We start from the raw sequence: 10,324 nt of genomic DNA on the forward strand, positions 1-10,324 counted from the left end.
CTTTAGACTACAGTTCCCAGCATGCCCGGGCTACTGCGTCCCAGAACCGACGTCCCACCGCCTTCCCACATCGAATCGCAGGGCTCCCAAAATGGCGAGTGAGGCTGCGGGGACTCGCTGAGCAGCGGAGGGGGAGCGTGCAGAGCCGCTGCGGCCCTCACAGTCCGGAGCCCGGCTGGGCCGTGCCGTAGGGAACATGCACTTTTCCATTCCCGAAACCGAGTCCCGCAGCGGGGACAGCGGCGGCTCCGCTTACGTGGTGAGGAGCGGCCGGAGCCGGGCCGGGCAGGGGCGGGGATAACGGGCCCGAGCCTTCTCGGAGCGGCGTCCGAGGCCTGACCGCCACCCTTCGGGCCTGGTCCTGGGCCGCCGACTCCCGACGGCCTCTCTGGGAGCTCATCTCGTGTGTGTGATTGGTCGCCCGAGCTCCTGTAGGGTAGGCCCTTAGGCCGGGTCGCCTCCCGGAGCTAGGCCCCAGCTGCCCTGGTGGGCGTCACTGGCCTCTTGGGCAGGGAGACTGCAACACAAGCGTCCGAATTTCCCCCGGACTGGCTCTTCAGCTTTGGGACCTGGCCCTGGGGAAAACAAGCGAACTAACCCTTGGGAGATTAGCGCGTTACTCCGGCGGAGTTGCCAGGCAACTTCCGGCCAGGGTTCTCAAGGGGGTTGCTCAGACCGCAACCCTAAAATGCTTGACTACTTTTGTGTCCTCAGGCCTATAACATTCACGTGAATGGAGTCCTGCACTGTCGGGTGCGCTACAGCCAGCTCCTGGGGCTGCACGAGCAGGTGGGACTAGCACCCCTGCCTTGAGACAGCTTCAAGCCCTTCCCTACACGTGGGCATCAGTGTCTCCCTTTACCTGCTCTTCTTGTTCCCGTAGACTGTAGTTCCCCTTTAATCACTGCCACAGGGAAGGGTCCTGGTTTATCTTGTTTAACATTTCCGGGAACTCCCTAAGAAGCTTAATGTCCGCGCAACAACTGCCCCTTCCTGTCCTTATATCCTGGTTCTCTGTCCTGTCTTACTGCCCTAGTAGCCTTTACCCCTGCATGGGCAAACCAACCCTTCCCCCCGACTACCTCCACCTAGGCTGTCAAAGCATATTTCTTCTGTCATCTGAGCGGCAACTTGAAGTTATTTTCCCTGTTTATACAAACGATTCACCGATTTCCTTTTGTGTTCTTTGGCTCATTTCAGTGTGTTTAGCTGTGCCAATTATCGTTATGTATCTGTGATGCAATGTTTCTTCTCCTTTCTTACCAGATCATAAACTAGAGTTCTACTGATAATTAGTTATGCAACCCTGAGGAAGTTACCTGATTTATTTTTTATTTTTCATTTTTTGAGACGGAGTTTCCCTCTTGTTGCCCAGGCTGGAGTGCAGTGGCACGATCTCGGCTCACAATCTCGGCTCTGCCTCCTGGGTTCAAGCAATTCTCCTGCCTTAGCCTCCCAAGAAGCTGGGATTACAGGCGCCTGCCGCCACACCCGGCTAATTTTTGTATTTTTAGTAGAGACAGGGTTTCATTGTGTTGACCAGGTTGGTCTCAAACTCCTGACCTCAGGTGATCCACCCACCTTGGCCTCCCAAGATGCTGGGATTACAGGCATGAGCCACGGTACCCAGCTGTTACCTGATTTCTTTGGGCCTCGGTTTCTACACCTGAAAGATGGATTCTTTGATCTGCAGAGTCCCTTTAAGTCCTAAGATACTTTGTGAACAGACTTAACTATTAACTCTGCACTTTATAAAGCCCTTTCCTTCCTGTGAGGGTTCAGTGAACAGTCTTGCTAGGTGGTCAGTGGGCTCCCAATAGGTCCCGGCCCAGTACAAATCCTCCCCATACTGTGGAGGGGCCGACTTGTACACAACAAGATAGAGAACAGCTTATATCTAGGACAGCTCCCTTGAGATGCTACCTCTGTCAAAGGAATTGTTTCTCAGATGACCAGGGTAGACAGGGGAGCAGGGACCGAGGGAAGGGAGGGACACCCAAGAGAACATTATGAGCATATGTAGATTGCCGCATCTCATTTTCTGTGTTTATGTGAAGGGTTGTATCTCTTTCTCTAAATAGCTTCGGAAGGAGTATGGGGCCAATGTACTTCCTGCATTCCCCCCAAAGAAGCTTTTCTCTCTGACTCCTGCTGAGGTAGAACAGAGGAGAGAGCAGTTAGAGAAGTACATGCAAGCTGGTGAGTGGTTGCAGGAAACTAGGTTGACTATATTGAGGACTATGGGGAGAGACTTAAAAACAGCTGGTTCTGTAGAAGGGCCTGATTTAATTTCTAGATCTGGGAAGCCTCTTGTTTGATCTGTTACGCAATTAGCAAAGTAAATAGCCTATGAGGATGTGTAACTCTATATACTAGCAGAACAATTTGGGCACTAACATCTATGAGAAATAGTAGTATAACACTAGTCTTAAGATCAGTGGAGAGAACTTAATTTGTATCTGATGTGCTTTAGATTAACATCATTGTTATTTCCCTAGTTCTATAGACTGGACTCACCTAGATGGCAGCCAAGGGTGGGGCAGGTGAAGAATTTATGCAAACAGTGAGTGAGGTGAGGCCAGCTGGGGGATGTGGCAGGCCACCATCAGCCCAGGAAATGGGGTCGGGGGAACCTACTGAGAGGAGGACTGGGGAGCCAAGAGTGAGTCCTAAGTTCCTGTAATATCATTCTCTTGTCCTTATAGTTCGGCAAGACCCATTGCTTGGGAGCAGCGAGACCTTCAACAGTTTCCTGCGTCGGGCACAACAGGTAAGGACTTTGGGTGGGACCAAGATTTAAGGAAAGGACCTTACTGGAAGGTCATGTCTTTTATTTTTTTGAGACAGAGTCTCGGTCTATTGCACAGGCTGGAGAGTAGTGGTATAATCTCAGCTCACTGCAACCTCTGCCTCCCAGGTTCAAGTGATTCTCCTGCCTCAGCCTCCCATGTAGCTGGAATTACAGGCGCCTGCCACCATGTCCAGCTAATTTTTGTATTTTTAGTGGAGACGGGGTTTTGCCATGTTGGCCAGGCTGGTCTTGAACTCCTGACCTCAGGTGATCCACCCGCCTCAGCCTCCCAAAGTCCTGGGATTGCAGGCATGAGCCACCATACCAGGCCAGGCCATGTCATCTTAATAACAGAGGAGTCATCTTTTTTAATGGAATGAAACTTTTTCTGTTCCTATGAAATCAAAGAAATCCCAGCCTGTATTTAAGCAGCTGAGAATAAAGATACACAAGGGACCTAGAAATAGAGTTGGGCATAGGTCAAGGCAAGGGACAAGACAGTGCCTCCCATCCCCATGTGTGCTCACAACAGGAGACACAACAGGTCCCCACAGAGGAAGTGTCCTTGGAAGTGCTGCTCAGCAACGGGCAGAAAGTTCTTATCAACGTGCTAACTTCAGATCAGACTGAAGATGTCCTGGAGGTGAGGCGCTTGTTCAGCACTGCCCCTTCTTCCCCTGCATGCCAAGGTCCTGGGCTTGGAGAATGATTGGAACCAGCCAGTATGATGAGCTATACTTCTATCCCCATCCCCAGGCTGTAGCCGCAAAGCTGGATCTTCCAGATGACTTGATTGGATACTTTAGCCTATTCTTAGTTCGAGAAAAAGAGGATGGAGCCTTTTCTTGTGAGTTTCTCTGGACTTGACTGCTTCCTTGTACTTCCAGTAGTGAGTTTGCAACCCCTCTAACTCCCCACCCCCACCCCCAGAACGAACATTACCTCAGGGCACTTCTTTCTTGATTTCCCTTCCTTTAAATCTCACTACATTTTTTTTTTAAACCCATAGTTGTACGGAAGTTGCAAGAGTTTGAGCTGCCTTATGTGTCTGTTACCAGCCTTCGGAGTCAAGAGTATAAGATTGTGCTGAGGAAGAGGTCAGGGCTGGGCCTGGAAGGGGCGGGGTGGGAGGGTGCTGTGCTGGATTGGATTATTGGGCCATACATTGAGACAGAATAATCTGGACAGGGGGGTGTAGTGCTGGGTGTTTCTGCCAGGCCTCCCAAGCTTCCTCCCATTATACCATTAGCCCCTGATAGTTCAGATTGCTCCTGTTTTGCCCATTTTCCATTCTACCTCTTGCCTTACCCCAGCTTAGCCCCATTACCCCTTTCCACCCCTTGGCCTCACAGTTATTGGGACTCTGCCTATGATGACGATGTCATGGAGAACCGGGTTGGCCTGAACCTGCTTTATGCTCAGGTGAGCTTGGAGCTGCCTCAGAACCCTTCCCCTGAAGAAAGTAACTGGTGACTCACTCTCCCAAGAAAACTGCTATCGTGTCTTTGTTCCCAGTTTGTGGGGAAGTTCCTAGAATACTGTCAGTGCTGCTGGCACAATATCTACTCTCCCTATTTTTATTAAGCTGACAAGATCAAGGACATACTGCAAAGAGGTGCTCAAGTGTGGGGCTAGGGGTCAGGCTGGACAGAGGTAATGGTAGACACTTTCCTTGGATTGCTGACTGGGACCTCCTACTGCCTGCCCCTTGTCTCTACTATAGACGGTATCAGATATTGAGCGTGGGTGGATCTTGGTCACCAAGGAACAGCACCGACAACTCAAATCTCTGCAAGAGAAAGTCTCCAAGAAGGAGGTGAGCCCTGCCTCTGTCTCCCTCCAAGGGGTTGCTTTTTCTGCGCTGTCCCATTCCCCCTCCTAATCTACCCCCACGTGATGACCATTTTCAGTTCCTGAGACTGGCCCAGACACTGCGGCACTATGGCTACCTGCGCTTTGATGCCTGTGTGGCTGACTTCCCAGAAAAGGACTGTCCCGTGGTGGTGAGCGCGGGCAACAGTGAGCTCAGCCTGCAGCTCCGCCTGCCTGGCCAGCAACTCCGAGAAGGCTCCTTCCGGGTCACCCGCATGCGATGCTGGCGGGTCACCTCCTCTGTGAGTCGGGGTAGGAGGGGGAGGCCTGGGTTGGAGGCCTGGCAAGCCTTGAGCTTAGGTATGGGCTGCAGTGGGTCAGGGAGCCAGACAAGTTGGTCAGAGTGAACTCAGCCTAATTCCCCTTCCTCTCCCAGGTGCCATTGCCCAGTGGAAGCACGAGCAGCCCAGGCCGGGGCCGGGGCGAGGTGCGCCTGGAACTGGCTTTTGAATACCTCATGAGCAAGGACCGGCTACAGTGGGTCACCATCACTAGCCCCCAGGTGTGAACTTAGCCTCAGGCCTCCTCTGGAGCACCTTAGATAAAAGTGTAGGGTTTCCAATACTCAATATGGGAGCCATTAGTGTTGCTGGGCTCAGACTGACCACTCTTGCCAAGCTGGACACTCTTCTTGCCCTCAGGCTATCATGATGAGCATCTGCTTGCAGTCCATGGTGGATGAACTGATGGTGAAGAAATCGGGTGGCAGTATCAGGAAGGTAGGCAGCAAGTGTGGACTGAGCAGTGAGCGGGTGGCAGGGGGCCTTTTGTCCTAGATGTGAGGCTTCTCGAGAGAGAGGGGGAGTGATCCTGCCCTCACCGGCACCTTGTATCTGTCCCCAGATGCTGCGCCGGAGGGTGGGGGGCACTCTGAGACGCTCAGACAGCCAGCAAGCAGTGAAGTCCCCACCACTGCTTGTAAGTATTACCTCCTCGTCAGAACCCTGGCTCTCAGCCCTGCCTCGCCTCTCCTAGTGAGTTTCTGACATCTCTGCCTCTTCTTCCCCAGGAGTCACCTGATGCCACCCGGGAGTCTATGGTCAAACTCTCAGTGAGTTCCAGGGTTGGTGAGGTTGCTGTTTGTTGGGGGATCTTGCATGCTCAAGATCTCTGACCCTACCCTGCCTTTGTTACAGAGTAAGCTGAGTGCTGTGAGCTTGCGGGGAATTGGCAGTCCCAGCACAGATGCCAGTGCCAGTGATGTCCACGGCAATTTCGCCTTCGAGGGCATTGGAGATGAGGATCTGTAATCTCCACTGCTTGGATGTCTGCCCTCTACCCGTGGAATTTACAGAAACTTGCCCTGTGCCTGTGTCCCCCAAGCTGGGGGCAGAGGGGTCTTTTCGTTCTCCCTTCCTACCTTCCCCTTTTCTCTTGGCCAGGGGCCTTGTAATGTACCTTTCCTCGTCCCCTGGGCTGGCTGCACAGAGGATTGCCCCTTCTCTTTTCCGAGCTGGCCCTCGATGCCAAATTAGCATTTAGTATTTTGCACAAAGTCTAAGGGACCATGGCTACCTGCCTTGGGGAGGAACCACAACTCCCTCTGGGCCGCTTCTGGCTTCTTGGGGCCATGGGCCAAAGGCCAAGGGGATGGGCAGAGGTCTGTGTTTGGTCTGGCCCAGTTCCCCATCATTAAACTCAGCCTGATTGCTGCCTACCTCTGGTTCCCTCTCACTGCCCCTGCTTCCCCCATCACAGCATGGACTACTATGCTAAGGGTAAGGCCAAATTGCCTGCCATTGCCAATTCAGCATAGACATGGCTTTGTTAGTGTTTCCTTTATTATAAAGCACTGAAATAAGTTAAATAAACAGGTGGGAGGCTGGGCAGTCCCCCAGCCAGTTTGTCCACAGCCCCTGGGAGCAGTGGAGGTGAATACAGGGCCCTTCTCACTGAGCTGGTGAAGTGCATCAGTCAAGGCAAGGCCCCCTGGTCCATATGGCCCCCCGTCCATGGGGTTGGGCTGGTCCTTATAGTGCCTAGGTTAGTCTGTGTGGAGCCCCTGGCCAGCGGGGGAGAAAAAGGTGGCTTCTGGTCCGTCTGTATAAAACATGGGGAAGAAGGCCCTAGTTCAGGGTGAGTCTGTATGGACAGCCCGGCTGCCAGCAGTCCCCAGGGCTGGTGGGCCCCGAGAGCTCAAAACAGAGGGTGGGCTATGAGGTGGGGCCCAGCCCTCAGAGGCGGAGAGACCAGGCCCTCCTGCCCCACCGTGGCCATGCACCTTTTGGTGGCGCTTGTAGTTGTCCCAGTGGCCCGTGGTATAGGCGCAGGTGGTACAGCGGAAGGGCTTCTCGCCTGTGTGCCGCAGCATGTGACGTTTGAGGTTCATGCTCTGGTTGCAGCTGTAGTTGCAAAGGCTACACCGAAAAGGTTTGTCACCAGAGTGGATGCGACCATGACGCTTGAGGTTGGCCAGATTGCCACAGGCATAAGGGCAGAGGGGGCACTTGTAGGGCTTCTCTCCTGTATGGACACGCTGGTGCCGTTTCAGGTTATCCAGATGAGCAGAGGCATAAGGACAGCGGGCGCAGCGGAAGGGCTTCTCGCCACTGTGTGTCTTCATGTGCCGGGCCAGGTGGTTGGGATAGTGAGTGGCAAAGGGGCAGAGGCTACAGGCAAAGCCTTTGTCACTGGGGCCCTGGGGCCCCCCACTGGCACCCCCTCCAGCCTCTCCTCGCATGCAGCGCCCACACATGGCAGCTCCCAGCCGACTGCCCTCACCCTCCTCCAGCTCTTGTCCACAGCCCCGGCAGGTCCAAGGAAATAGCAGCTCTGGCAGTGGTTCTGATCCAGTTCCACAGAGGCCCTCCCCTTCACCCCGCAACTGCCCACAGTCTGGCAGGAAACTGGCACCACCTGGTGGCACATGGAGGCTCAAATCTGGAAGGAGCAGAGCATCTGTGGGGACAAAGACGGGCTATGAATCCAATCCAAGCATTCCCAGCGCCAGCCACCCATGTCCCAAGGTCTTTGGTCCCTGGTCTCGCTTACCTTCAGGTCGCCGGGGCACCGCCCCTTCCTGCTCTGTGGGACTGGGAGGCCGGGCTGGTCGTGGAGCACAGCAGCGGAAGCCACAGGTCGGGCAGGGAGGAGTGGGGGGCCCTGCGTGGGTACGCTGATGCCGCCTCAGGTTGCCCAGGCTGCTGCAGGCAAAGGGGCAGTGGGGACAGCGGTAGGGCTTCTCGCCAGTGTGGGTGCGGGTATGTCGTGTCAGGTTGACGAGCTGGGCTGAGGCGTAGGGGCAGCGGCCACAGCGGAACGGCTTCTCTCCGCTGTGTGTCTGCATGTGCCGCTTCAGGTGGCTCGAGTAGTGGGACACGAAGGTGCAGAGGCGGCATGAGTACAGTAGCCGTGGGGGCAGCAGGGGCCCCCCACCCGGCCCTCCTGCCCCACAACACGGCCCCTCACCTGTCGGCCCCCCACACAGCTGGCAGGCTGGGCCTGGCCTCTCACCCCTGGCCTCCCCTGGACCCCTGGCTGGCTCCTCAACTTCACTCTCCACACTTAGTGCCCGGCCGCCCCCAGACTCATCGTCGCTCAGCCCGTAGGGAAGCCCAGGCCTGGCCCCCAGAGAGTCTCCTGGTGAAATAGACATGAGAAGAGACATCAGCATGGGGTAGGATCAGGCTCCGAACTCTCGCCTTTTCAGTTATGGTCTCCCCACTTGCTTGGCTCCACCCTTAGCTTTGATGATCCCTTTAGTTCCCTCCTAGGAATCAAGTTCTCCCCTGCAGTAATTCCTGAAAATTCAACATGAATTGTCTACCTCTTAGACTGGACTAATCTAGTGATGGTAGAATTGATCTGTATCTAGTTTCACTGAATGGGCAAGGATCAAGGGTTCACAGTGGACCACAGACTGAAATGAATCAATAATGTAATTCTTGAGATAAGAAAGTAAAAATACAGAAGGCAGAGAACCCCAAGACCTTTTTCTAAACTCTATTGCTAAAGCCCCTTTTAGTAAAGAGCTGATATAAAATCTATCTCTGAGGCAAAATTTGGAGGGAAGTGGAGACAATGAAAGTAATGCATGTAATACCACTTGCCGGACTAAAGAACAGATTGATATTTACATGGATCCCCTCAATGACTTTCAAAAAACATCTTGCATAAATGGATGGGTTAGTGCAGCAAATTAGGGTAGGGTGTTGCTGAGATCACAGGGAAGAGGGGCATGGAAGGATAAAGACAAACTAAAGGATAAAGACAGAAACTAAAACCTCTCAATACAAAAGGAGCTTACGCTGCAGGTGAAAGGGAGTTAAATTAGACGTCAGTACTGGGTTGAATGATTTACAGAGAGTTTGCTCCCCTGAACCGCTCTTAAAAGTAAATACACATAAGGAATGGGCTAGGAAGAGGGACAGGGCATTTACTTTTAATCAGTTGCTCCATGTGATTCACCCACCCTCCTATTCATATCACCTTTGACCGGGCCTCAGAACTTCACCTCAACAAAGTGATGGAAGTGATTGGACCATTAAACAAATGAAGTCATCTAGCTCAAATGTAAGCTCAACCAGCCCTTGGCTGTGGCAGGAAATGGTGCTCTAACCTGCCTCCCGAAGGGCTGGGGTCTCCAGCGGCCACTAATCCTTAACCAAGTCCCGAAAACCCACCTTCCGAGTCTCTCTCGAAGCCCATGAGCTGGTCACTGTTGCCGTCGCCTTCCTGCTCTTCCTCTTCCTCCTCAAACTCCAGATCCTGGCCTAGTAGCAAATCACTCTCCAATACCAGGGCCCCGGGTCCTTCGTCGAGGGAGTCTTCAGTATCCACTGAAGAGGGGAGGGGGCTTGTGGATTCTCCCTCAAGAGCCAGCCCTCATGGACTACACTTCCCGTACTCGCTGACCCACTCTGATTACCTTAGTGCCTCGGTGGGAAGCTAGGAGTCTGGATCGCCCACTTCATCCCTCAGGAGTCCCCCTCCACCCTGACCTGAGCCCACTCCACTGACCCCACCCGCGCTCCTCTCCCCTCAAGGCCCCTGACCCCTGACCTTTGACCCCCTCGCATTTCACGGGCTGCGGGTGGCTTTGCTTCCTTCGGGGCATCGTGACCGGCTCCAGCCCGACGCGCCTCCGGCCTGCGGCCGCCCGACCCCGCCCCTCCTATCTCGGCCCGCCCGTCTGCCCTTCCTCTCAGGGCCCGCGGGCCGCCCCCATGCAGCGGCGCGGGCCCTGGGCAGCCCCCGGCCCTGGCCCCGGCGCCCAGCTCAGGCCGCTCCCGCCGCCGCCGCCGCTTCCATTCATGGAGCCCCCTACCCCCCTACGGAGACCAGCTGGTACCTCCGTACTCGCTTCCGCTTCCGCCGCCGCAGAGCCGCACGGGACGCGTAGTCCATGGGAAGCGGCGGCGGCGGCGGCAGCCTCAACGGTGTGACCGGGAAGTGATTGTGACGAGACGGCGAGCGAGCCAATCAGAGGCCAGGGAGAGCCGGCCGTGGAGCCGCGCAGGAGGCCTCCAGCCCGACTCCGGGTTTCAGGCCCGCCAGACCGGTCCCGACCCCTCCCTGAGGAAACTAGGAGAGCATTTCTGGCTTGAGGAGGGGGCGAGGGGTAGCCGCGACGCCCGCCAGGCCGACCTTCCAGTAGCTCGCTCGGGGCTCCCCTACACACACGCGGGACACATACGCACGCACTCACATGGGGGCTCGCCA

The 10,324-nt window shown here is 54.9% G+C and overlaps 2 protein-coding genes across 4 annotated transcripts; one reads left to right on the forward strand and one right to left on the reverse strand.

The window, feature by feature from the left end:
- The first annotated feature begins 22 nt into the window (after window positions 1–22).
- SNX17 (sorting nexin 17) lies at window positions 23–6,320 on the forward strand. 2 transcript variants are annotated; one of them, XM_007971138.3, is made up of 15 exons: window positions 23–259; window positions 715–789; window positions 2,082–2,199; window positions 2,706–2,770; window positions 3,324–3,434; window positions 3,548–3,638; window positions 3,801–3,888; window positions 4,144–4,213; window positions 4,515–4,607; window positions 4,702–4,905; window positions 5,040–5,165; window positions 5,305–5,382; window positions 5,507–5,581; window positions 5,673–5,714; window positions 5,800–6,320. In XM_007971138.3, exons 1-15 carry the CDS (start codon window positions 197–199, stop codon window positions 5,911–5,913), a joined length of 1,413 nt encoding a protein of 470 aa, XP_007969329.1. In that variant the 5' UTR covers window positions 23–196; the 3' UTR covers window positions 5,914–6,320. The 2 variants fall into 2 exon arrangements, with proteins under 2 accessions (XP_007969329.1, XP_072878979.1); XM_073022878.1 differs by lacking the exons at window positions 23–259; window positions 2,082–2,199 and having other exon boundaries at window positions 767–789.
- Window positions 6,321–6,591: 271 nt separating this feature from the next.
- ZNF513 (zinc finger protein 513) lies at window positions 6,592–9,885 on the reverse strand. 2 transcript variants are annotated; one of them, XM_007971126.3, is made up of 4 exons: window positions 9,665–9,885; window positions 9,286–9,441; window positions 7,655–8,242; window positions 6,592–7,561 (listed from the first exon to the last, which is right to left on the reverse strand). In XM_007971126.3, exons 1-4 carry the CDS (start codon window positions 9,717–9,719, stop codon window positions 6,735–6,737), a joined length of 1,626 nt encoding a protein of 541 aa, XP_007969317.1. In that variant the 5' UTR covers window positions 9,720–9,885; the 3' UTR covers window positions 6,592–6,734. The 2 variants fall into 2 exon arrangements, with proteins under 2 accessions (XP_007969317.1, XP_007969318.1); XM_007971127.3 differs by lacking the exon at window positions 9,665–9,885 and adding an exon at window positions 9,531–9,634.
- Between the last annotated feature and the right edge of the window lie 439 nt (window positions 9,886–10,324).

The sequence above is a fragment of the Chlorocebus sabaeus genome, chromosome 14 (assembly GCF_047675955.1).
Source record: "Chlorocebus sabaeus isolate Y175 chromosome 14, mChlSab1.0.hap1, whole genome shotgun sequence".
Lineage (NCBI taxonomy): Eukaryota > Metazoa > Chordata > Mammalia > Primates > Cercopithecidae > Chlorocebus > Chlorocebus sabaeus.